Below are 27350 nucleotides of genomic sequence, written 5' to 3' on the forward strand. Positions count from 1 at the left end.
ATTTCAATGATATACATGTGAATTTCCTATCTCGTTGCTTTTGTGTTTGTCTCAGTGTGCATATTGTATACGTGTTAAAACCCTTAAAGATAAAGGGTTCTTTTTGCTGCGTTAACGAGCGCCTCCCAGCCAGAAGAAATAATAGATGAAGTGAAAGGCAAGTACTGAAAACTGAGTAGGCGTGACTAAGGAGACATGAGCACCAGACAGACTAAAGGGTGGGAAAGGAGACATTTTTCAACATGTCAAAGTTGTTGGGTGCATGATCCATATACAAGTAAAATAAAAAAGAAAGAATAATACCCTTTATTGCGCACAAAAAGATAGATGTTTTTGAACATGGTTTGACCCTCACAAAAACAAAACCTTCACAGTTCAAAGCAAGTCCCCATTTGCCTTGGTTCCACTGAAGGGTAAAACCATATCAATACAAAAAGACAAACTAATTTAAATTCTTAAACATAGAAAAAATGACAAAGCTTGGCCTTTGTCTATAAATAAAAAAATGTTTTCAAGTATTATATTTGTGCTCTTCCACATCGTATGGCCTACTTTTGCCTCCGATGCGCCTGAAGAAGGAGAGGAGCCCCGAGGAGCCCCCCTGGTCTTCTACATGATTCCCAGCCTTCCTGCCAAACAATGAAGACACTCTTGCTCCTCCATCTCTCCTGTATTCTGTCCTTGATCCAGAGGAGTATGACCTCTGAGACATGCTTCTCAGGATGAAGTCTCCCAGCCGAAAGCCAGATGCTGGAGATCGCGTGGTTCCATCCATGGAAACAGACCTGAGGATGGGAGCCTGCGACACAGCTCTTAGACTGGGGCACTCAGGGAGGGAGGCAGGACCCTCTGGGGGAGATGTTAGAGTGTCCGGTTCAGAGGAAGTGGCGAGGAAACTGCCTTTGTCCATCTCCCACACTCCATCTTTTCCACTTGGAGTTGAGGATAGTCTGCGTAGGTGTCTGGTGTTTCTTTGGGAGCTAGTAAAAGGGCTCAGGATCGTCCATGGGGAGCCCGAATCATCGTTGTTGGAGAAGAAGAAGTCTCTGGTTCGAGGCTGAGGGGTACTCGGTGTACTCAGGGTACTCGGGGTAGTCGGGGTACTCGGGGTACTCGGGGTACTCGGGGTACTCGGGGTACTCGGGGTACTCGAGGTGTCTGGTGTGTCCTGTGCTCTCTCCGACCGTAGGGGAGTTTCTGAATCTCTGCTCCCATTAAGGCTGCTTCTGCTGCTTTGATAGTGAAGCACCTTCCTGGTTATCTCACGCATTTTTTCAGCTTCTTCTTTTTTTTCTAGATCACTTATTTGCTCGTCTTTTTCCTGCAGTATGGGTTGTTTCTTCTCGGGTCTAGTGCGGGGCGGAGTCTCCATTTTTGCTAGCGATGGAACCGAAGCGCTGCGTTCAACAGGCGATCCTTCGATTGGGGGCAGTATCTTCTTCCTGTTTCTGACTACTCCCTCTGGAGCGGAGGAGAGAAAGCTGTGTAAGGCCGACTCTATACCTGAGTCCCGATCAGTGTCGGGTCCTGGGCAAGACACTATGGAGCGGCGTTTGGCTACAAAACGCATACTCTCCTTCCGCTTGCGCCTCTGGTCGGCTGCCTCTCGCTCTTGATTCTCCTACAGCCGTGAAAAGGGAGTATATATTCAAGTAAGATACTACACAGTGCAAATGACACAAGTAAACATTAGGACAGCATTTGTAAAACATTGAAAGCATTCGACGTTAAACCAGGTCTGGTTCCTTTAAATTGCCACTTCAATACAAAGTTCTCCTTGTGATGCGATTTATTTCTAAGCAGATTTAAATATGATTGTAAATTCTTTCTATTCTTACCTTTACAGCTGTGTCAAACCGCTTGCAGAATGAATGGAAGATGGAGCAGCACTCTTCCAGTTTGAAGGTAGCCGGGTCTTCACAGAAATACTCAGCGACAGCATTGCTACGAGCCTTCAGCTCCAGAACGGAGAACTCCACATCTGCCAGCTTGGCCTCAGCCCTCTGAGAAATGATAGCATTAGAAATGGTATGAAGCAGATGGACCATACTGGAGACTGACTGAAGTGTTTACAAGCTCAGGGGGAAACTTTACCAAGAGAAATGTCTCCATTTGTTGTAAGAGGCCAGGCTGTCTGCTGCAGTACAATTTCACTTCCTTGACCTTTTTGAGTTGCCTCTCAAAGTCCGTGATGACTTCCTCTTTACAAACTCTGTGTTAGCAAGGGACATGAGTCACATTTACATGACTTATTCCAGGTAACACACAATTGTGCATCATACCAACCAGACGTAATATAAGATTGAATCACATTTAACTTTGAAGCTACTGTGTGTGAATGATACCTTGCTCCCAACCCAATGTGCTCCAGCTGGGTGTGGAACGTCAGCAACTCGGCATCGATGTCCTCGGCTTGCTGTGGGGGGGGGGGGGGGGGGGGGGGGGGGGGAGGATAAAGGAGGTGGAGCAGTTTGTGAGTAAAGAATGGAGCAGGAGAATAAATCAGTTACACAACTGTTTAGAGACAAAGCTTGACTCACCTTGGCAACATAGTGCATGAGGTTCATGGCCCGGCTTGTTGGCCCTTGGTGTCTGCCAGATTGAGCAGAGAGGTCATCCTGAAGCCGATGGAGCATTTGGCACCTGTAACCACCCTGAGTAAAAACATTTGAATAGTAGTTTCTTCAGTTTATAAATGCAGGGTAAAAAGCACAGCAAGTTGATGAAATGCATAAAATAAATGCATTGAAATAATATGTAATACAAACATATTTTCTAAAGAAAAATACCAACAGCGTTCATGTAATTCCCCGCTTTTAATACCAGCCGAATGACTGAGTGGAGGTCGTCACAGTTCAACAGCTCTAAGGGGAAAGAAGAGAAAGAGATGGAGACAGAGAACCGTAATATAAACTTAAATTGAGAATTGTGTAGTTTGGATTGTTAGCAACTTGTGTGTGTGTTGTGTGTGTGTTGTGTGTGTGTGTGGTGTGTGTGTGTGTGTGTGTGTGTGTGTGGTGTGGTTACCATGAGCTGCTTTGGTCATGACAGCAACAGAGATCTTCATCTCCTCCATAAGAGGGAAGAATTCCTCCCTCAGCACCATCATTTTCAGAGACGTTCGTCATAGCTACAGGCAAGAGAAGATTTACAAAATGGCTAATTACTGCATTATCAGTTATATAAACTAAGAGATATCTGGATGAGGCAACATTTGACTAAAATAACAGCACGTGTTCCCTCTGTGAACACACACGTTTGATGCGTTTCATGTAATACTTCCATTCAGACATTCCATAAATATTTGAGGTACCCCAAAACATTTTTAGAAAGCTATTTTGAAACTCACCCCGGCACTTTGACCAGCTGCACCATAAAGCGGTCAGCCTCTGGTAACACGGAGAGATTCCACCATGAACGACAGCAGCCTGCTTCACCTGTTTGATTCAACAACCAGTGATGTAATTGTCTAATCTAACAAGTAACATGTAATTGTTATAATTCCTTCTCACATATTACAAAAGAGGGAATTGAACCGGCAAGTATCTGGTAGTTATGAGGAAAGGTAGCATGGTTGAACAACATGAAGCATTTGCAGTATAGAACAGAATTTACAGTAACTTTGGGTCAATATTTTTGTTATTATTTCAATAGAGAAAAACAATGGATTAGAAATGTAATATTTAGTAGGCTTATTTTATGCATATAGTATAAATGTAGAAGCTGATAGAGCTGATTTTACCTCTCTTTCTTCAGGCAGTAGTTTGCAAAGCTCTTGTAGTTTGCCTGATCCAAATCTGAGCCAGTTTGCTTGACTAATGTCCAGCACCATTTCTGCCACTGGCCTGCAGAGGGATACAATCAGCTTATTTACATTTATCAATCACATGAGAACTACAACAACTTTATTTTATAATGTGTGTGTGTGACAGTGCTGTTGCAGACCATTGCCTGGTTTAAATGAGCTCCCAAGGTGTTGCATGATTGGTGGGAAATTCTGCAGTGGCCCTGGGAGAGATGGCTGCTTAACAGTCATAAAGTCAAACGCTGAAGATAAATGAACACACATTGAGAGTGCATTTGGTATGCAAAGAGAAGGCTGAGTGAACCCTGGACTGAGAGTGACTTCATATTGATGAGTTTCATAGACAGAAACTGGCTCCAGTGATGAAGATACTACCATTTTAGAATTGCTTAACAGTTTGGGGCATTTTAGTCAAAAGCCTCCCTGACTTTCCAACATTTTATGTGTTCACCTCCCAATTTTGTTTAATTTACTAATTAAAATCTCCCTAAATTGGATTCTGTTATTATCTAGCTGCCATAATCCAGATGAGAGGAGATTAGATGATTGAAATGTCACATATGACCATGCACTCACTGCCATTTGGCTTTAGGCGCTAAAGGCGAATGTAAACAACTTGACAATCAAAGAACTAAAAGCAACTTTTGTTGTGGTAAAAATGGAAATACATTACGTGTCAAAATCAAGGCAACTATATATGTTTTTAAATAGGTTCTGTGCATTATTAAAAAAGAAATGTACACAGCATTGTTATACTATCATTATCATGGAAAGCATGATATCCACTTTGTCATATTGAGTATTGCTAGGTTGATATAAATGCAAAAAGTAACATTCTTTTGTTCTTCTTGTTGTACTCCTTTGTTTCTATTTAAAAACCTCTCAATTCCTTGTAAAAACCAATCCTACATGCTTGCATAACATACATAGTGCAAGCAATGGTCATGTTGAAATTCACCTGTCAGTTAGATCACAACAATTCACAATATCTCTTAGATTCAATTCAATCATTAAACTCTTAGTAGCTGCCCCTTTTAAATGATCAAGTCATAATCTAAGATACAAAACTGTTCTCTCCTATTGATGTATACAAAAGCTGAGTAGCTCATGTTGAAACTGAACGCTCTTAAATGATGTTTCAAATATTTCCATTTATTTGAATATGGTCTGCTAAGATAAAGAACCCGATGGTTAGGGAATGATTATTGCAGTGGAAGTGAATAGTGTGTCAAGAGCCATTTGCTGACTATGTTTGACACTAAAGCACCCTCTGGTTTTAACAGTTTTAACTTCAAATTAATTTGGTTCCAGTTGTGTTTGCATTTTGTGGTTGGGGTTTTATGTTTTTAAGACATACACTCATTCTTATAGATATATTGAAATCCAGCATTATTTACCTTTTGAAATGTCTCAGAAAGATCCCAATATTCATGCTTTTTTTAGAGTCAAGGATTGTGACCTAAAAAAAAGGAAGAAAAATTACACATCAATAAAAGGATTAGTTTTCAGATGAAGAGACAAATCTATTTTCAATAAAACCTTTGAGGAAGCAAAAACACTCCCAAAAGGGTTTTACTTTAGCAGTTCCCCATCGATGCAATGATTAGTGTGGAACTTTTGAAAAGCAGTTCCTACTTATGTGTTAATTACTTCCCTAGTCCATGCATTCAGTTTGACATTACATTGCAAAAAAAAACGTAGGATGGTCTGTATCAGTTACAGGAAATCCCCCTTTGTCATGAGTGCAACTGTTGCTATTTACCTTAGGTTCCTGTGGAAAGAGGTCCAAGCTATCACACGTATTCAGACCCATGACTTTTGAGTTGCGCAGCGATGCCCGTTTGTCTACATGACTGAACAACTCTTCAATGCTCTGAATATCCAGCTCGAGGACCCTCTGAGGCCGCATAGATGTCCAGACGTTCAATTTGCCCAGGACGCGTTGGCTGGGAATGGTGTCCCAGTTCAGCTTTTTCATGGAACGTCGCTGGACATCATTAAAGCCAAATGAAGGAGGTGGAGGAGGAAGAGGAGGGGGGGGGGGAGGAGGAGGAGGAGGAGGAGGTGGAGGAGGTGGAGGAGGTGGTGGTGGTCCGGCTGTCACACACATGGCGGGAGGCCCAGGGGAAGATGACCGGGGGTCTGAAGCTTCCTGAGCATCCGGTGAAAGCGAGGGACAAGAGTTTTGAGAGGAACAGCTGGGAGGAGAGGCAGATTTTAGAAGCAGCATTCCCTCCATCTATATATCTCAAATCCAAAAATGATATAAGGAGGGAATATCCTGCCGTCAGCCAATCAGATCTGAGGAGATACAGAAATATACATTCATAAGAATTGAAGTGCTTTTAGACAAAACAAGTGTATGCATTTGGAATGTGCAAAACTATGTAGCAAAAAACATACAGGTTATATTTCTGAAACTGTTTATTTGCTGCCCGAAATGAGCCTGTAGCATTTAAGCATAAAACAACTTAAATATGTATTTAAAGAGTAGCATTTAAAATGTATTTTACCTGTCAAGTTGAAAAACCCAAAGGCAGACACTGTATGTCAACAATGTACCATCACTTCCTCACACACAGAAATAAATTGTCACCTCTTTTACTTCTCTTTCTCGAAATATACAAGTGCAAAACATTTGGGCCATGAATATATGTCCTCCCCTAATTATGGTTCTTTATATGCCAATGTTACACTTAACATCATTGAAAAAATTATTTGTTTAATTCCTCCTTATTTACAGCAAGGGTTAAATGTGTCACATGTCTGGAATGATACACTATCTTACTTATTGTTGCTCGCTGCTGTATTCGGCTTGCATACATTTAATGTATTAACTAGCAATATATTCTCATAAATGATAACTTTAAATGTGGAGACCCTTTTGAAAATAAGAGGCAAACCAACTTTTATTAATCAAATAACACTGACACATATCCTGCTTAAAGGGATATTAAAATGCCGAATATACAAGTCGACACAGACGAATCCGAAAGTGTTAAAACATATCTTTGCTCTTTTATCCAACAAGACATCGTTAATTCCACAATTTCTCCACAGAGTTTCGCTGTCAGTTCTTTGCTTACAATGTAGGGCTCGCATCCTCACATAAAATGTTCCTAACATTACAAATATTCCCCTTTGAACAATAACACTTACTGTGTTGCTTTAATAGACTCACCAGAGCACCGTTACATATGTTTTTTACTCACCGTACCTTTAAAAAGTAGCTGCCATTTAAATCCTCGCTCTGTATCACTCAATCACGCAAACTCTTGCCTCGTGCTCTCTCAGAGACTACAGACCTGCAAACAGCAGCCAGGTGCAGCACGCGCCTCCACCAATCACATTCAATTTACTGTTCAGGTACGCCCGTAAGGAACATGATGGGAAACTTCTCAACCAAACCGCTACCTCTTTGAACGACAAGGGTAAAACCGCTTCTAATGTTAACAAAAATAAAGTCCATGTATAAAATTCAGAGGTGGAAAAAGTATTCAGATCTTTTTCTCAAGTTAAAATATCAGAGTATCAGAGTGTACAGTAGGAATACTCTGTTACAAGTAAAAGTCCTGTAGTCAAAATGTGACTCAAGTAAAAGAACAAAAGTATTCAATATAAAAAACCAAAAGTAATCATTATGCAGATTGGCCCATTTCAGAATCATTTTTATCATATTTTTGGATTATAAATATTGATCCATTAAAGTGTTTATCAAAGCTGGTTCATTACTTTGTACACAGCAGGGTAGCCTGTACATTTTACTCCAGGTGTAACTAAATGATCGATCCAAATCTGCACAGTAAATTAAGGTATTAAATAAAGGTAGTTGAGTAAAAGTACACGATTTACCTCTGAATTGTAGTGTAGTAAACGTAAAAATTGAATTGAAATACCTCTAAATTGTACTTAAGTACAGTACTTGAGTAAATCTACTTAGTTACTTTACATCAAAGTAAGTATGTAAATACAATGTATAGAAGAGATAGATCTGTAGCCTACATTGGTTGTCAAATTCTGATTCAAAACTTCAAATAAAAAAGGTATGATTATAGTAGGCTATTGAATACAGTAAAACTGTCATTTTTTGCTATAGATACAAAAAGGCAAAGGGAAAAGTCGTACTTGTTTATAGATGTAAAATGCAACAATGCAGCTGCACAGACATTAGTGCTGCTAAAATCAATACTAAAATAAAAAACAATTGTAATGTCTGAATCCAAATATGTCTCCAGGTGTCAGAAGAGGGCCGATTCGGAGAGTTATCAGTGATATTCGATGAATAACTTTTGTTAATGTTCCAGTGGTTTGGATGATTTTAATTACAGAACATTGTGATAAATGATTGAATAAAATAACATCATAAATTCCTTTGTAGAATTGTAATCACACAGTTAAAGTTGTATTTGAATGAATCCAGATATTTTCTTCTCGGTTTGCATGCACATAGAAAGCACACTGGGCCACATCACAATATAAATGAAAGAGCGAACAAAAAACCCAACCGGAGCCATTTGAAAATGTGTACTTTTATTTTTTTCCCTCGGGGTAGGGTGGGATTGTTCAGGTCTGAGAGAGGAATGAAGGCAGAGTATCACATCAACCCATACAACAACTTCATTTATCTTCTTAAATACCATTATGTGCAATCATTCATACAATACAATACACCAGCTCAGCCTAGAAAATATTGATTGTACACAAATAAAATATCTCATTTTATAAATCTTGGTTCTCTCTGCATCTAAAGACTGCTAGTAAGAGTGACTTCAAATAGTTCTCACCCTTGTTTCAATTGACTGGAGGTGCAACTATAGAACACAAACAAATCCTATTGCCATTCATTTTGGCCTTAGGGTTAGGAATTTCAAAGGGGCAGGTTTGGAAAAGAGGAGTCACATGTTAATATTGCTGTGTGATGGTCAAGCAGTCCAGGGGACCAAGTGGAACTGTAATTTCCAGTCGTAAGAGAGGCCAAGGTCTCATTGAGCTATTATTTCAGCCAGATGAATACACCAAACTTACACACTGCAACATACACATTCAGAAGCCAAAGAAGTCTAGACATTTTTTTTTTTACATCTGCTTTTCATGGAAAAATTAACACCTCCCGTTAATAATTGTCCTGAACAGTGCAAATCCACATTTTGGATTAGTCTTCAGCCAGTTTCAACATAACCAACAACCGTGAGCATGGCGTTATCCCAGTCCATGTAAGCTGAACAGCAGAAGGCCCAGAGAGCATCGGTGCATTGACACATATCTGCACCTGCACTTTGGATTACTGCCTGCCATGCAAATACAGAGACAAGATGCTGGAGGAACAACAAAATCAACTGATTAAGAGTTCAATTCAGCATGGTAAAACATTTATTATACCAGATTATCTTCATTTGACTTCACAGGTTTGACAAAGGCAAACTAAACTCCTTTCAATCAGATAGTTTAGAATATTTTTTTGGAGTAAATCAATTACAGATATGGTTAGCCTGAGGAATGTTTTCACGTTAGTGTTCATCTGCAAGACGCCATACTCGTGAATTGAGTAATTTGCATGAACCAGAAATGTCAGTGTACAAATATGTTAATTCCAACACGTACAATGAGCATAATAAATACAGTGACGCATAAAAAGTACATCACATAATATAGTACCATACTGATATTCTGTAGTGAAACCTTCTCCTAATTGTCAACAGATGATTGTTTACTTCCATTCTACAACAATGTTTAAGTTAATAGAGACAAATGATGAATCACTAGTGTTATCCCTTTTACGAACAACTAAAATGATGTTGAAATATTAGGATTAGTAATATTAGAGAGCTACAGCAATCAGCAGTGTGACAAATATACTCTGATGTAGGGAGACTGAAAGATATGACCAACGATGCCAATTGTGTCCTTTAAAAAGACACAAAAACACAAGACAAAAAAACATTGCAATGTATTAACGTGAGAACAAAATATGTAGTTAATTCCTATTAAATAGAGTCCTTATTAACAATTAAATAATGGAGTAAATCCATTTGAGTTTGTTGAATCTTAACTGACATAGCCATCGTTCATAGTTCAACTGTCCGTCAAAGCCTCCTCTGCCTATAGTGACACTTTACCAACCAATGTTGCCTAAAAACAATGAAAACATAGGGTCCCGTAAACATATTTCTAAATTCTCTTTGGGTAAATAAAATACAATTAGTAAAGACCCCAACCGGTATAACTTTGGGAAGCTGTGGCAGTCTTTCTTAAATGATTGTTGCATATATACGAGCTGAAGTCAAAGTTAAGATTGAAATCTGCAGCATTTCTGATGGTTAGGCTGCTTACAGTATTGCAATCTAAAGCATCAGCACACATTGCCCAGTCAGTTAACTGCTCTTCATATGACTTAGAAGCCGCCTAAAACCAGAATAAGTACAAAATAAAGAGTACAGTTAAATTAAGCAAAACTAAACACTGCATTTCTCTGTAAGCTACCAAAAGCATGTACTATTTATTTCAAAAGTGAAATAATACGTTATTTGATATGTACATTGATTTGAAATATCTGCACATTCCTTTCCAGTTTACCATTCAAATCCTCTGCATGTGTACATTGAATATTTTTCTGAACTTATCTTTCTTCCTGTAGGCCACATGTTGATTAAGCACACACGCTCATACATAAGGAGGCACACAAGGAGAGTGATAAGGTCTGGAAGAGTTTTGATGAAGTGTTTGGTTACATCCAAGTGTGTTTTAATGGTTTATCATGTTTTTCCTTCTGTCATCTGTCTCAGTAGCCATTATGTTGTTGGGTTGAAGTTTAAGTCCAAGCACTGGTAGCAGTTGAGAAGTAAAATAACGGCCGTGAACATGACTAACACAAGCTCACACAGCAATATAGTGTTGAATAGGAGAGAGGGAAGGAAGAGATGAACAGTTCTTTTGGGCACAAAGAGTGGAAATAAGGAAGTTGGGAAGAGGCACTAAAAGCCCCCTGACTCTTTATGAAACTGTCCACTTGGATTCCTGGTGCATTTATCCCATCAATAATACCCTGCAATCCATCAGTCCAATCGTCCTGCCATACACTCATCTCATATTTTCATCTATCCAAGTATGTGTTTCCCTCTGTAGTGGTCCTCTGTAAGTTGGGGGGTTTCAACAGGTAACAGGTGGAGGTGGTGGAGGAGGAGGCAGCAGGAGGTCCCGCAGAACCTCTCACTGCTCCTCTAACCAGGAGGGCTTGTCGGCCCCTGGAGGCCTCAGCTTTATGTTGAACTGCTTCAGCGTCTGCTCCAGCTGCTGCTGGTTGCCAGCAAAGTATGCAGATATGGCATTATGGAAGAGGAGGAGCTGCTTATGCATCACCTTCACCTGGGAAAGAGAAATAAGGGGGTTTCAGAACATGTCAGGACATCTAGTCAAACCTCTGTAACTTATCTTGCTCTGGAGGATGATGATCAAACAGGCCCACCCTGCCCACTAACCTTATTCTCCTCCAGGAACTTGAGTTTAATGATGACGTCCGAGCGGAGGCGTTCATACTTGTCCTTCTGGACCTGGTACTGTTGCTGAGCAGCATCTATGCGGGCCATGGCTACAGCGTCTTTTGGACCCAGACTCAGTTCCTCCAGGTCTGACCGGTAGGCATCAAACTCCAGTCTGTTCAAAAAAGAGGGAGAAAATACAGTGTTTTAAAAAAGGCCCTAAAACGTGTCTTTCAACTCTAATTGGATGTACACTGTATCACATGATAGATTACTGTAATTGTGTTTTAGTGCACCTAACAGGATTTGACAATATTAAAAAGGAAGCATGGTCACTTTTAATCAAATCTGATCAAATCACAGATTAGCAGTAGTTTTAAGTGGGTTAAATTCTTCGCTAGATTTTCACCAGAAGTTCAGGCATTTGAGATAACAAAATGTTGATATATATATAGATGATATATCAAAAAGATCTATACATACAGACTCAATGCCGGTTTTAATGTAATTTCATCTGAAGTTCCTTGCAATAATAATACAATTATATTATCATTATATATTTTTGTGTACAAAATGTTGACTTTATCCATTTGCTTATCTTCCTTTAAAAGAGTTTCTTGGGTGAAATGGTTTATTAATGGGCTGCATGTCCTTACCTGGCACCTTCATACATCTTGATCGTCATCAGGGAGTCCTCCATGGTCTTGTTGACCAGTGTGTTGATGCTGGACACAAAGAAGTTAACGGCACCAAGCAGAGTCTCCCCGTTCTTACACAGCAACTTCTGAGTCTCTGCGTTGTAGCCGAACTCATCCTGTAAATGCATTAATAAAATACATTAGAGCATCAATGGGGTTAATGCCTTTCAATGTCGTCTACATGAACCTATTATTTAACTTCCAGCTGCAGATCAATATGTAACGGTACGCCCACACGGTTCCGTCATGTGCTTGAAAGGAGACACTTCCCATTCACTTTGAATGGGGTGACGTCAAGCTTTGCCAAACTGCATTGTGGTTCCGTCACGTCGCTTTGCCTCTGTTGCTCGCTTCGAAAGTTGAAAAAAGTTCAACTTTTCAAGAGTCGACTGAAGCGCCAGCCAATCAAATCATATGCCAGTACAAGCGCTAGCCAATCAAACCGCGTGCTTGTGTGTCCGGGGCGGGAGATTCATGGCCAGACACGCCCACCGGCAAGCTTCAACGCGACGGAACCGTGTGGACGTACCGTAAGAGATGAGACATAAAAGCTACATGAACATATTCTGAGGCCTCACCCGCAGCTCTGGCGATTTCTGACTGAGGTCAGCAAAGGTGTCCCCAAGCGCATGCTGCGTCTGCACCATGTTGTAGAAGTGATTGGTCAGCGCTCTGGCCAATCGCAGCACATTCTCATATTTCTTTTTAGTGTCTCTCAGCACTTCAATCTGGGCCTCCAGCTCCAGGTCCACAGTCCGGGAACCTCGACCAAAACGCTCCGAGATCATTTGCTTTGTACACTGAAAGAATAAGGAGGAAGACGTACAGAGGCATTAGTAACAAAATTCCCTTCTGTGATTGGATTTTACAGGATAGGGACATGGGGAGCGGTGCCTGGTTCCAGAAAATCCTCAGGCACATAGAAAAACTAAAACCAGCAAGAAGGTCTTTATCATGAAGCGTAAAATGAAAGAACCTTAGATACCTTGTAAGTGTTGAGACCCCACTTCTTCACCGTTTCTATTTTCTCCACAGCCACACCGCGGGACGCTTCCTCTGCAGTCATGGACGAGCTACTGCTACTGCTGTGGTGCATGTTGGAACCTGAGAAAGAAGAAACACAGGAACATGGTTAATAAAGAAACACTTTCATGTAGGGAATCATACATTATTCAAAAGTACATTAAAACTGCCGCATTCAATAAGGCCTGTCAGCCATCTGCTAACCCGTGTGCATCACCACACTAACCCATAAACCGCTGTTAGACATGCATAGGAGTGAGTTAATGAGCGAGAAAAGAGAATGGTGAGCCGAGAAGGAATATTGGACTAAGCAACAATGACATTAAAATGGTTGACACCACATTCTAATTATTGAGCTGTAATAAAAGCTGAAAATCCTGTATGAATAGTTCGGGTAATTGCCTTAATGGTAATAACTTGATTAACCAACATAGAGTGTGTAGCATTCAAATTCACCTCCTTCCCTCCCCAGTACCTTGATATTCATTTGAATGGCTTGCTATGTGGCAGAGGAGAGAACTGCTCGGGGGAACGCTTACTCGTCCGGCCTTCATACGCAGGTCTGTGACAGTGGATGGGGTGGAGTGGGGTATGGATGAATGGTTCAGGGTGAGTATGAATTAGGGAAAGGTATTGGACCGGGATTTAGATAATTTATTTTACATTATGGGAATGTTTTTTAAGGATCAGGATTTAAAAGGATGGTTGGATGTTAAGGGTTTAAACATACACAAGCAGGAAAGACAGAAATGTAGGACGACAAAAGGGAGAAGAGCAGGATATGGAACACGTAGGAGGGAATGGTGACAAGGAGTTGGAAGAACAAAGATGAAAAGACTTCATTTAGTGAATGACAATGCTGACAAATGAGTGATGATGAAGCTTTGAAATGCAGCAGTACACTTCAGAGCCTTTCACTTCACATCAGTACGTGGAAAAGATTAAAATGAGAAAAATAGGGGCCTCTAAAAGCTTTAAGTTTACTAAGGTTCTCCCAACTACAACGTATTTTATCCATAAATATTGAAGGTCTTATACCAAATATACAATGTGACAGAAGTGAAGATGGTTTCTGTTTTGCTGAGACGTTCAGAAAGTAGGTTTGCAAGTTATTTTGGGAAAAACATAAAAGTGCAGGCCCCATAATAGATGAGCATAAATCACAAAGAGAACCAACCACAGAGAGAAATGCTGGGATAGAAAAAAAGCCACAATTTGTCCATGAAGAACAGAAGCCAGACATAAGTGAATGCCCTTCTCTCCGCTGATACAAAAAGAGAAATAGTTATTTAGATCAAAAAGGAGCAGTAAATAAAATAAAAAGCGTATTTCCAAAATGCCATCATGTGATAAATATGCAGGTTTTTTTTTTTTTTTTTTTTTTTTTTAAATCAAAAATGTTTCATGCCACTAACAGGAGTAAAGTTCTCGATTACCAATTCTTAACAACAGTATTTACAGACGTTGTGGATCCTATGAAACATCCCACACACATTACATTTTGGAAATAAGCTCTCCATTATTAATAATAATGAAGTCTAAGGAGCCACCTATTCCTTCAACTGAGATCCTTTTGTTAAACTCTGCATTGTAGCGCACAGCAGGGCCTGAGAGAGAGAGAGAGGGACGCAGAAATATTAGTAATAAATGATAAGTAAAGAGAGCAGTGTCCTTTCCCCTTTGACACGCTGTATTCAGCTACACTGCTGAAGTCACTGCCTTGAACTCGAGAACAATGTGGAAACAAGTCCAAGACACAGTGTACTGGATCTATTTATCATTTAGTTTAAGGTTATTTCATACTGAATGACAGTTTCATCAACACATTAACGTCTTGCTGTGTTGGATATACGGTTGCTAATGCCATATAGCTTCAACCCCCTGCCTGACTCTCCCTTTAACACCGACATATTTGATGATTACCTGTCGATTAGCAGTGGCTGAGAACGGTGAGAGTATAACTGAAAACTTGAGATGGTCATGAGAAAATACAATTTGTTCAGACTGTAAGAACAATGCAAGAGGCTGCCTTGATGTCTGGGAGATGTTTTAGATATCTTTTAAAAGCTTTGTTTTTGTATATTAAATGACACTAACCTGCATTAGCACACACAGTTATATGTTGGCTCTGTGGATACAGCTAAATGAAAATGGAAAAACTGTTGACTAAAATGTGAACATGTCTGTATAATGAAACTGAAATAAAAGCTAACGAAGAAAAGGTTTAGTTTTTAAATCAGTAAGTTACATTATTTCCATTAGGACTAACGATAACTGCAGTAGTTAAAGCGGAAATGATCCTGTTTCAAACATACAGTTTGGGAATAAATCAAATGTATGTCTAAATACATTTAGACTGAACACTGGTGCTCACGTGGGTTTAGAAAAAGCATTGAAAGGTTCTTCATTCAGTCTATCACATTGCTTCTTCCCATATCTGCACATACATAAAAATAACTATAAAAAACAGAGACCACAGAGGCATAATTTGAGATACAGCAGAGTGTAGTGAAGCTGGGGATGAATCAGCGCAAATTGACAACATTAATTGCAGCATGATCTCATGGGAGGGATGATCGGAGGCAGAGAAATCAAACACTCGCTGAATAGAGGAAGTCAAAATGGGACAGTGTCAGCATAGATGAGAGGAGGCTGAAAAGATGTCAGAAGTAAGGAGTACCTTTGATTGAGCTGGTGGAGATGATTCCCTCTGCTGTTCCTCCATAACCTCCAGAAACAATGCTGGTCTCATTGAGATTGGGGCCCGATACCATCACCTGCTGTAGGTCCTACAAGGTTGGTGGGGAAAAACAAGAAAAACAAGAAAAAAGGGGAATAGGGATGGAGGGTTTTGGGGTGGGGATATATAGACAGGAGATTATGGCTTGAGTGTTAAATTCAGACAAAGGCTAAGTCACTAGAGGGGGACAAACACTACTATGTTAGGAAAGGTTAGTGAGTACACACAATCATCAGGCCCTTATCTGGAAGCCAACAGAGAACACTATAAAGAGTGTGAAAGACCGAAAACACAAATAAAGTGCCCAGTCAATAATCAACCCACCTAATCACTAGAACTGAATCTTCTGCCATGTTGGGAGCAAGCAAGAACACTAAAATACCACAGCAGAAATAGACCAGTCTAACCCAAGCGGTGGCTGCATTGATCTACTGTATGCAGCAGGAAATGCTCAAGCTAACTATTTTCTCTTTTCAAAATAATCAAAGAAGCGTGAGGGGAAATGTGCTACCATCCATCTTTTGTGTTTTCCTTAACTTAACTCACAATTTTCTTTTGTTTGCCATACTTTCAAGTATCAGCTATTTTAGAAAAACAAACATTTGTGAGGAATTTTGAGCAAAGGAAAATCGAGCCTGAAAAGATTTCTTACTTTGGCAAACCATATGTAAGCTTTGGTTGCTACTATCAACATGTCTAAATATGCTAACTTCTGCCTGTACGGATACGAATGCTGCACTGACCTACAGACCTGTATCGTCCATCGTTCAATGTAAACGAGAGGGTAATATATAGGAGACTTCCTGAATCCTTAGGCCTACACTGTGAAGTAAGATTGTGATAAGGAAACTCCTAAGCTCTGGAAGGGAGGTGGCGGTTTCCTTTTGTAAGCAAACACAAAGAGTATGTTTGTTACGACCAAAAGGAAGTCAAAATACAACTTCAGTTATTTGGGCTGCTGGAGGACAGCAGCGTGATGCTAAATGTCTATTCTAAAAATATCTACAATTTTCTTCACTCTTATCTGTTCGTTCAGCTCTCTTAAATTCTTGAATAAGACAAATACATTTCTCATCATGACTGACACAACAAAACATAAGAAGCACAACCAATCCACATCAATATTACAGCAGTATGACATGATGATTATTAGTAGGTTGCTATGTTTGTTTAGTTAAACAACACCCTCTAGAATTAGGGAATCACACTCGCACAACACCCAAGTTCACAGAGTCTAGGCTATATAAGCAAAAACACACACTAGAAGATGATTATTAAGAATCAATTGGGAACAGATTGCAATGTTGAGTCATAAGTGTTAGCTGTGTGCTAGATTTGAGGGAAATCTCTCAAAACATGTTTGAGAGATGCCTTCTATCTAGAGTTAGTAGGCGACAATTCACTGTAACAGTCAATTAAATCTGCTAGTGGTTTGTCGTGAAAATGAAACATTTGACACTTTGTGAAATAAACCCACGTAATGATGCAAGGGAATTTAATGCAGCCAGCATCAAGTCAAACCACTGAGCAGTACTACACACCAACATTAAACACACACACATACACAAATGCACTGCTCACCCTGGTGCCTCTGGAGCTCCCTACCTGCTCATCTAAGCTCCACTGCAGATTTGCAGCCTGCACACAGATGGAGGAGGGGGGAATCGACAAACACAACAACAACAAAAAAGAAACAAATAGAAAAAGTCCATGACTGAAATCATGAAACAAGATAGAATGATGTAAAATAAATCGCTAGGGAATCATCCTAAAGTCCACAGACAGCAGGGATGTAGGATGGAGAGCAGTGATGACTGATAATCATTTAGCTAGTCTATGATCAACTCACCACTTTCTCTTTAGAATGTGTTAACAAAGCTAAGATATGATATTGTTCAATAACTGTCTGGGCAAACAGATTCATAACAAAACTTTAAAAAATAAACACATTTAATTACAAGACATTTACAGACATTAAAAAGGTGACATTGATAATAAGGGGGTATACAATTAAAAACACACAAACACTACATTTGAATGCCAAAACTCTAGGTCCTACAACCTATAATCATAAGGATAGATGTGTCTATTTAAACAATGATTGTGGGTCATGTCTGGGGTCAGGACTTCATTACAGCACCAGAGGAATTTGTATTTCCTTACATTTTAACCAAACAGACACTGAACCAACAACTTAAAAACCGGTGTAACACGAGGACAAAGCCTGTTTAGATCTGCCTCAAGTTGTGGCATCTGTTCAATCTGAAAGCTGAAGCAGACACCGATCCCTCCCAGGACACTTGGTTGACAAAGTGCCTGTTTCTTGAGAGGAAGAAAAAGGAAAGAACGTTGCGTCATCATAAAAAAGGCTGGTTTAAAAATTGACACGGCAACATTTTAAAATGCCACAAAACCTTATTTTCCAAAAGCTGGGCAGCTTAGAAATTCTGACAATATATTTGGGATATCTCCAAATGTAAAGCATAAGTAATCATCTCTCATAGATTTTGTAGATGAGTATAAGTTTGTTAAAAGGTTGTTGACTGTCTGAGTTGAAACCATGAAACCAGTGAGCCACTGTGATGCTTTGGCCAGGATGCTGCTAGCAGTAAATCCTGTCTCTGTCACTGTCAAGCTGCCAGTCACCGTCCTTGTTACGAAAAAAGTGCAAAGCTACAACATCTAAAAACAGACTTCTGCTATTCCCTCACCTGCCAATCTTCACTGCTGTACATAAACAGTAGACTGATGCAGCTTTCAACTGAGTGCTGTACAGCAGATAGCAATCTGAATTCAGAGGGATTTCACCCAAGGACAAAGAATAGCCAGTTTCAGACTACTTGCTATGAGTTGCTATGACAACTGGTTAATATCCAGCACTAAACAGTGCAGCTAAACACTCCTCATACATGAACATGGAAAACTGTGTAGACACAGCACATGGTTGAATACTCGCTTCACCGTGCAAGCTTGTTGAGGAGGTTGGCTTTTCTTTTACTGTTCCAGTGGAACACAGTGAGCAAACAGCATCAACCCTCCAGGATCTGCAGTCTGTTTATACAAAAGGTGTGCCTTTGTACGCAGGAAGATTAACAGATTGTTCCCCTTACTTACTCTACAACTCCACTGTTAGTTCACCTTTGCGGGCTCTGACTAAGACACTCAAATACATATATCTTTCTTTTTCAAATGACGCCCACAGGTGCCTTGCTTTGTAAATGAACAGTCTTCAGCTGGAGAGCAACAACTACACCTGAGAGTTTGGCGCCTAGTAAAGAGGTCAAACACAGCACAGATCTTTCTGAAACCTGTTAACTGTTAATGGGAACACATGGTTCCCATGCCGACAGCTGGATAGCAACACCTGATTTCCCAGTAGGCTCTCTGTTCAGTTGTAGCTAAGCAAGCTGAGAAACACAAGAACTCCTGGTTGAGTATGAAAGCAACCCATAATACAATTGAAGTTAAACCCAGGCAAAGACCTGAACAAATCTTTTGAGACTGAGCATCTGAAACATTAATGCAAAATGAGAGATCTGTGGTGAGTGATTGGCCACATTTACAAAGCCAGTGTTCAAGACTGTGTTTACTAAAAGCATTAGTCCTGAATTGTCCTGTACATATTATCAAATGGCAGTGTGGCAAGTAGGGTTAATTTAAATGGTCTGAAAAGCACCGGCTCACAATAGCCAAAAACCACAATATCAACTTCCAACAGGCTCTCATTTATCCGTCACATTGTGAGAAACCAACCGTAATACCACATGAAAGCCATCAGGCTTAAGTATGTAGGTCTAATTTTTTCACGTGCTCTCATGTGAGTGGTGTAACCTTCAGAGAGAGAACTATAACAATAAATACATCATCAAGTTCAGGCTATTGTTAACTATATACTATATGCTATGTCATTTTTCTTAGGGGAAGAAAAGCTGACAGCCAATGGCCATGTTCACATGCACACTAATATTACAATATTATTTCAAAAATAATGATAATATTGTGAATAAAATTAAAATTAAATGGAAATATGAGTGGAATATTCTTTTTCATTAGCCATGTTAACAGCTTAGTACAAATATTGTCTTTTTTAAATGTTGTGTATATGTGAACGTATGTCAATGTGATCTCATTATAAAGCACCACCAACTAAACATGTTCAAGAACACACTGCAATGTAGGGCTGAACGATATACCGTGTCATGGCGATAACCGCGGTATGCGCATGCGCGGTATTCACACCGCAGGGACGTGCGGTTTTATTCATTTAAAAAAAAATGCTAACGCACTTTAGCACATAATTCAAAATAAAGATACCCTTATTACTTATCGAAACTGCACATACAATATATCCGATTAAAGCTGAGACTCCACAGATTATTCAAGTATAGTATCTAAGCGATCCGATCTCGCAACAGGGGAAGCAAACACAGACATCACAACACGTACCTTTTACGGAGCTTTTACGGGAGATCGTCTCACCGTAGCTGTCAATCTGATCAAATGACGTGTTCAATGGCATTAAAACGAGAAAGAAAAAACGCGGCTGAATCGGTTGATCCATAGGTTGATAATGTATCTGTGGCTTTGAAGCAATTGTTTATAATCCATAATTCCATTTTTATGTAAAAATCGGAGCACAAAAGTTAGCTGCTAATGGTAGCCACCTTGGTGGTATGCAGCTTTCGGTTTTGGCTACGCGTCACTCTCACTCCTTATTTGTTCACGTGTTGGTGTGTGTAGAACTTCCCCTGCATGCACAGAAAACCACCAATCACAATCATTCTTGATCAGATCACAGCAGGCCCCGCCCCGCTAGTTTGCAGACCATCAAAACACTGGTAAAAAATGAGCGAGGCACAGGAGGACAATACCGGAGAAAATGGAATTATGGATTATAAATTAAATCATTTTTTTATACAGAGACGTTAAAAACCTATGGATTAACCGATTCAGCCGCGTTTTTTCTTTCTCGTTTTAATGCCATTGAACACATCTTTTGATCAGATTGACAGCTACGGTGAGACATCTCCCCAAGAAGCTACGTAAAGGTACGTGTTGTGATGTCTGTGTTTGCTTCCCCTGTCCGAGTTCAGATCACTCAGTGATGATACTATATACCTAAATAATCTGTGGAACCTCAGCTTTAATCGGATATCTTGTAAATGCAGCTACGATAAGTAATAATAAGGGTACTTTTATCTTGAGTTCTGTGCCAAAGTGCGTTAGCATTTTTCGCTCAGAGGTCATTTAGATGCTTCTTATGAGACTTGTGTTTTGTTTTGGTAAAAATGGTTTGTATCGTCAATTAGCTGAGATTATTTCCGTTAATCTGGTATAACACATTAATAGGTTCTTAAATATTACGATCCCGAGACACTGTCGTGAAAAAAAAAAGTAAAGTACCCGCCGGGACTTTGGGGTTTAACAGGTTAAAAAACCGCAATATATACCGCAGGGGGGGAAAAAAAATCGCGATGTCAGTTTTTTTCAATACCGTGCAGCCCTACTGCAATGTACACTAACAATCACAAGAAACTAATGAAACGAATATGTATAACACAACTAAAGGAAGCCAAGTTGAAATATAAATCATTTTTACACAGAAATCTACGGAGCCCCTAAAGGGACATGTGAAAAAAAAAAAACAGAGAGAAAAAAAAAAGTCAGGATAACGAGTTAGTTTCTCGTGCGCACGAGATACTAACTCGTTATCCTGACTCGTTATCCTGACTTTTTTTTTACTAACTCGTGCGCACTTTTTTTTGTTGAGAAAGTTACCGGTGCGCCAAGGAGGAAGTGAAGCGCACAGGAGACAACCATTTCATTGCAGACTGTTATGTTTACGTGGGGAAATGACAGTGCATACATTATTTGAGATATATATCGTACTTAGACGGCTAGTGACGGGCGGCCCACTTTGGTACCGGCCCAATGGGATTCGTCCCGAACGTCCCGATGGCCAGTCCGCCACTGGCTCTGTGTGTGTGTGTGTGTGTGTGTGTGTGTGTGTGTGTGTGTGTGTGTGTGTGTGTGTGTTCTGAGTGTTTGTTTCCCTATAAAACAGCTGCGGGCAGCAGGTACTCTGAGAGTCATGGACATTAATTCATAGATCAAAGCAGACTGGTTTACAGACTCGCCAGTGTTTTGCCAATCCGGTGCTTAAACCAATAGCTCTACACCCCTGGCCGAAATGTCCATAAAATTAAGTCTGACTTCAAAATATATCTCAAATAATGTATGCACTGTCATTTCCCCACGTAAACATAACAGTCTGCAATGAAATGGGTTGTCTCGTGTTCCACTTCCTCCTTGGTGCATCGGTAACTTTCTAAAAAAAAATAAAGTCAGGAAAACGGATTTGTTTCTCGTGCGCACGAGAAACAAATCCGTTTTCCTGACTTTATTTTTTTTCTCTCTCTTTTTTTTTTTTTTTTTCCATGTCCCTTTAGGGGCTCCGTAGAAATCACATCAACACTGCTGTAAAACCCTTTAATGCAACAGTCTCTAAGTAATGAAACAACTACAAAGGGCAACAATGATCTAGCAGTATGGGAACCTTTCCTTTGCCTAGAATCCTAGATAATAAAAATGTAGTGACATTTCTAGCATTTAAATAAATAAGGAAATCAAAAACTCTGTATTCTCCATACTTTCTTTTGTTTCCTGTTGCCTGGTTTTAAATATGCAAAGTATCTTCTGTCAGCTTGGGTTAGCGGGCAGGTAAACACTAACAGATTCATGATAGTTTCCTTGTGGAATAGCTTTAAATGGATGACCAGCAACAACACATGATGGTCTTCAAATGTGACACACAGTGGACGGTCTCTGATGTAGTAGCTGTGACCCACCTGTTCAAGGCTGTCATCTTCTGGAAGTGTCCCTGTGTCTCCATTACTGTTGATAGGAATCTCCATTGTGGCAGCTTTACTCATAATGCTGTCTGTCATAATGCACTACGCCTGTGTGAAAAAGCAGAAGGAGAGAGAGAGAGAGAGAGAGAGAGAGAGATAAAGAGTGGTTACAACACACTACTTTATGTAAATACTGTGAAATAGCCTAATTGGTGCTTTGAAGCTGAGGGCCCAGAGAGGTTAGTCCAAACAGCCAAATCATAAGGAAGATGGGAATATAATAGCCACAAATAAGCGAGGCGGTGGATTTCAAAGAGCAAGGCTATCACTTGAGATGAAAACAACACACCTATGAAAGGCCTGCACTCAGGCGGCCGCTTGTCGAAGTGGCCACTCTACTTTACAGCTCATTACAGGGCTGTACGTTAGCTCCATACACGAACAGACTAAAGAGGAGATTAAATGTTGATTCTAACCATTCTAAAAGATCAAACCAGATTATATTGTTGTAATTACTCATCACACATTAAAGATGTTGTAACACTCGTAGGCCTACACATGTAGTGTTTGCAAATAATTACTGGACAAGCAGCTTTATCGCTACTATTTTTTGCTCACAATGGGATAATGAATTCACAGCTAAATACATGTACTCAGACAAACATTAAAAAGGGGGTCTTTGTGTAATGTAAACGTGTGTGACAAGAGACCACAGATAAAATAACGAAGGCCAATTTAAGTGCCGAAAGACATTAACATGGTTTGGTTTCACATTTCAGTCAAGGGTGACAGATAAACCAGAAACGTCAAAACGTAATAAACTCGAGCATGTACAGTACAGTAGCTTCCTTTAGTTCTTCTCTGGATTTTTTCTTAACGTTTAAATAATGTTAAAGGTGGGGTGTGTAATTTTGGAGAAACCAGCTCGAGTGTGCTAGAATTTGAAAATTCACAACCGGAAAAAATCTGCCTTTTCCTTCAGACTTCCTTACAGAGCCCCTCCTCCAACACACACGAACGCGCACATGACCAATGAGGGCACGAGATAAGTTTGTGCACAGATGGAAGGCTGACAGGCAGGTAGACCATCCAGTTATTTTAGCCGGGCCGGCTAAATTGATTGGTCGTGCTTTTTACAGAGCTATGGCTTCCACAGATGAATTTTTGTATACATTTATTGTCAAATCATTTCATATATTCATTGCTATCGGGATGTTAATAGCATTCCATGGAATATAACAAAGTGTTTCTGAAATAAAGGACATACCCCACCTTTAACAGATAATCATAACAAAAACGACTGTGTGTGTTAAGCTTTAAAATGGTATGGACGTGTATTTTCCAGGGTTTTGAATTATTATAAACTCCACTTAAAAGCAGAAACCCGGAATGATGTAAAAAAAACATAACAAAAATTCAGCATGGTTAATAATAAGTGTATGGTAAATGAGTATTAAGGCAAACATTTAAATGAGTAAGAGCAAAAACTTGCATGATGTCCTTTTGAGACTATGTGACTTTATGGCAGGGTAATAGAAGTTAAGATCACTAGCTGGCGCACATCTTATTTGAAGTGAGGTTGCAGTTGTTTACATTTGCTAGGACCTAGCCTAAATTGGCTTTTGGGCCATGCCCACTCCATTTCCTGAGGAATGACACATTCCTAGACATTAGAAGTTGTGCTAGTCTTGTACAACAATATTTAACACAGAAAACACTAATTTAAGACATCTCACAGCAACCGTGTCAGGGCTTTGGGTTGAAAAACGTGACAGACTGAATTAACATCTGCATGATTCCCCTCTAGCAGTAGGAAGCAGTTAGCTAGGATGTCAGACTTACAGGTCTTCATAGACTGAGCAACCAACAGCTGCTTTGCATAACATTCTAAGTCTAAAATACGCCCTGTTCTTGACGAGGCTTGTTACAATACATGCCTCATTCCTCTAAATGTGTTCATTTGGTCACTAAAACCAGGCTAAATCAATGTTTAATGGAGTGAGAATGAATCATTATTCATTAACAGTTTTTTTTTATTAGGAATGGGCATGTTCCAAAATGCTGCTACAACAGAGACAGTATTCTGTATTATTTATCTTTATAACTAAAGACACAAAAACGTGACTTATACATTGCTATATAAGTAAAAGTGTGGAGTCTTAAATTTGAAATCAGTCGCACAATTCGAGCATCCTGGGAGCCATGACAGGTGCAGCAGCACAGGTGTACTCTCACCAGCAGGTAACGCTAGATTCAGGCCTCCCCTGTGGGTTCAATCTGCACCAAACAGTGGGGGATTATTTGGGGATAAAACAAAACAAACTGTGAGTGCTATTTGTTGTGAACCTGCAAAATATTGAAGCAGGTTTTCCGGCTGGAAATGAATATGCTTTCTAGAGAAAAAAAGGCCTGCTTCTAGTTCTCACATGAAGAGGAAGCCGGGTAAAACAAACCAGTGTTCAAAAGGCTGGTTAACAATGGCTTTAATGCCACATCCCAAACACAGACACAATGAAATATCGTCCTTATTTATTAATTGACTTACTTGGTCCCGTGGTAAAAACAGTGCAGTTCGTGAAGCTAGCCAGCAAGCTAATAGCAGGCTAACAGCAGTGCATCCCAGTTCATGCGGTTTACAGGAGACTGGTGTGTCAGTCCGAGGAAAACACAAACAATGCAGCGCTCTTGTTTAGGAATATTTCACTAATATAGCCAGTAAAAGCCTTGTTTTCACTGTGTCTGTCTCCTGACTCTTCGTAAATAATCCTCTATCTTCTTCCCTTTTTTTTTAATGAAGCCAGGAGCAACGCTTTACGGAACTGACGACACCATGGAATTCATTTTGCAGACGCGCTCTCATCCGAAGAGCGTCTATTGGCGAGAAGATGGATCACTCATTACAAAGGTAAAAACTCACATGGTGCTGCCTGGTGTGCTATGAAGACACGCAGATTAGCATTAGGGTATTTTTTAAATTTCGTATGCATTTATTTATACTACTCTTAATAGTAGTTTCAAGTTTCAAGGCTGTTATTGTCATGTGTGCATACAGTGTAGTTATGACAAGGAACAAGAGGTTTTGAAGGTAAGTATAGTTTTACTTTCCTTTACAGTTGTGGGAAGAGCGTTCCACCTTAATGCCACATCAAGGTGGAACGCTCTTCCCACAACTGTAAAGGAAAGTAAAACTATACTTACCTTCAAAACCTCTCTTAAAGAGCACCTTCGGGGGAGAGCATTGCAAAACTGGCCCCGGTAATGGTACAAATCTCAACCTGTCGTACAATGGACAGCTTCCCCCCCCCCCCCCCCCATCTATGTATATACTCGCATTTTAGACTCTGTTACTAACTGGATATCTGTAGACTTGGTATGTCTTAAATGTCCGGTTAGGATGTATTAGAACGAAATCTAAAATGAAAATTGTAAACAAGCAATCTGTATGTAAAAAAACACCTGTATGTAAATTGTAAATAAGTATGTCAAATATGTCTTATATGTCTTAAATGATATGATGAATTGGAAATGGGGGACCCTGATGTAAACAAGACGAAAGTCTTTCTCTGGTCTGCATCCCCTTAACAATTGTATGTTTTGAGCTGTACTGTACTGTACCCAATATACAAGCTGTTAATAAACTTTTCAATCAATAAATCAAACATCTTGGGTCACAGGCTCCTCCAACAGTGCAACACAACAAAACAGATAAAATAGTAGCCTACAGGTAAATAGAATAAAATAAAAATAAAATAGAATAAAATAAAATAGAATAGAATAGAATAGAATAGAAACAGTACAGACTAGTCTATAGTAATTGGAATATTGATGTAGGCCTATATGAGTTACAAACAGATGCATTTTATGATGTTCTTTCAAAAGTTCAGGTGTTTAACAATCTTATGGCCTGTGGGATGAAACGTAACAAGTAAATAGTGGCCTGACTATAACAAATCCGTTTCAACTGAGGGGTGAAATATTTGATCATACATAAACAGGTATCAAACACATAATTCCCTGTATCAATATTTCGGAAAAACATGACAATGAAATACCAAAAATAACAGTGACACAAAATAGACTACATTAAATTATGATACCAAAACATCATAATTTGTAAACTGAAACCCAATGTGTAATATCAGTCATTTCTGAGTGTCGCTCTTTATTCGTATAACAAAGAAACATAATGAAGAGATAGCAGACTAAATCAGACATATCGTTTTTTTACCTTTCACAGAGAAAATTCATGCTTTCACTCAGTGAAAACAACCATTGGATACAGTAAGGTAAAACAATCACTACTTCGGTTTGATGCTTATGATGATGACACAATGTATACAGCATAATGTAAGCACATGTCCCCATCAAACTTTGGAATTGTACCTGGAAATCGAAAGGAGTGAGTGTTCTTATTCTTTCCTACAGACGCCTGTAACCTATCTTTGGCAGCATCCTTCAGGTGAAGCATGCACGTTTCTGCAAGCTGCTGATGGCTGTACATTAACTCAGGGCCGTGTGAGGGTTACATTGAACCCCAAGGAATGCTATAAACTTAAATACAAACTCTAGTAGGCCTATTTAAAACACAACCTGCCACCCGCATACATCAAGTTCCTTTGATAATTTAGACTTATGAGGGCACAACAATTGTTACTGTATGTGTGGAATACATTTAATTGTTATAACATACCTCTATACTGCTTCATTCTCACAGATAAAGTACAATATGGGTACAAGAATACTCATTGTCTGGGGAAA

The 27350-nt window shown here is 39.6% G+C and overlaps 2 protein-coding genes across 7 annotated transcripts; both read right to left on the reverse strand.

The window, feature by feature from the left end:
- Positions 1–442: 442 nt before the first annotated feature.
- Positions 443–5721, reverse strand: fhdc3 (FH2 domain containing 3). The gene is given in 12 exon segments (XM_034202081.1): positions 443–1621; positions 1839–2003; positions 2095–2212; positions 2346–2416; positions 2541–2567; positions 2570–2643; positions 2790–2864; positions 3028–3130; positions 3346–3412; positions 3720–3845; positions 5203–5264; positions 5568–5721. Coding segments are annotated over 12 exon segments (2145 nt in total). The 5' UTR covers positions 5715–5721; the 3' UTR covers positions 443–511.
- Positions 5722–8318: 2597 nt separating this feature from the next.
- arfip2b (ADP-ribosylation factor interacting protein 2b) lies at positions 8319–25440 on the reverse strand. 6 transcript variants are annotated; one of them, XM_034200773.1, is made up of 10 exons: positions 25138–25440; positions 22590–22700; positions 17347–17379; positions 15682–15790; positions 14552–14608; positions 12964–13082; positions 12557–12778; positions 11937–12094; positions 11281–11455; positions 8319–11167 (listed from the first exon to the last, which is right to left on the reverse strand). In XM_034200773.1, exons 2-10 carry the CDS (start codon positions 22686–22688, stop codon positions 11012–11014), a joined length of 1128 nt encoding a protein of 375 aa, XP_034056664.1. In that variant the 5' UTR covers positions 22689–22700; positions 25138–25440; the 3' UTR covers positions 8319–11011. The 6 variants fall into 6 exon arrangements, with proteins under 6 accessions (XP_034056664.1, XP_034056656.1, XP_034056680.1 ...); XM_034200765.1 differs by having other exon boundaries at positions 17323–17379; XM_034200789.1 differs by lacking the exon at positions 17347–17379.
- Positions 25441–27350: the final 1910 nt, after the last annotated feature.

The sequence above is a fragment of the Gymnodraco acuticeps genome, unplaced genomic scaffold, assembly GCF_902827175.1.
Source record: "Gymnodraco acuticeps unplaced genomic scaffold, fGymAcu1.1, whole genome shotgun sequence".
In the NCBI taxonomy this organism is placed as follows: domain Eukaryota; kingdom Metazoa; phylum Chordata; class Actinopteri; order Perciformes; family Bathydraconidae; genus Gymnodraco; species Gymnodraco acuticeps.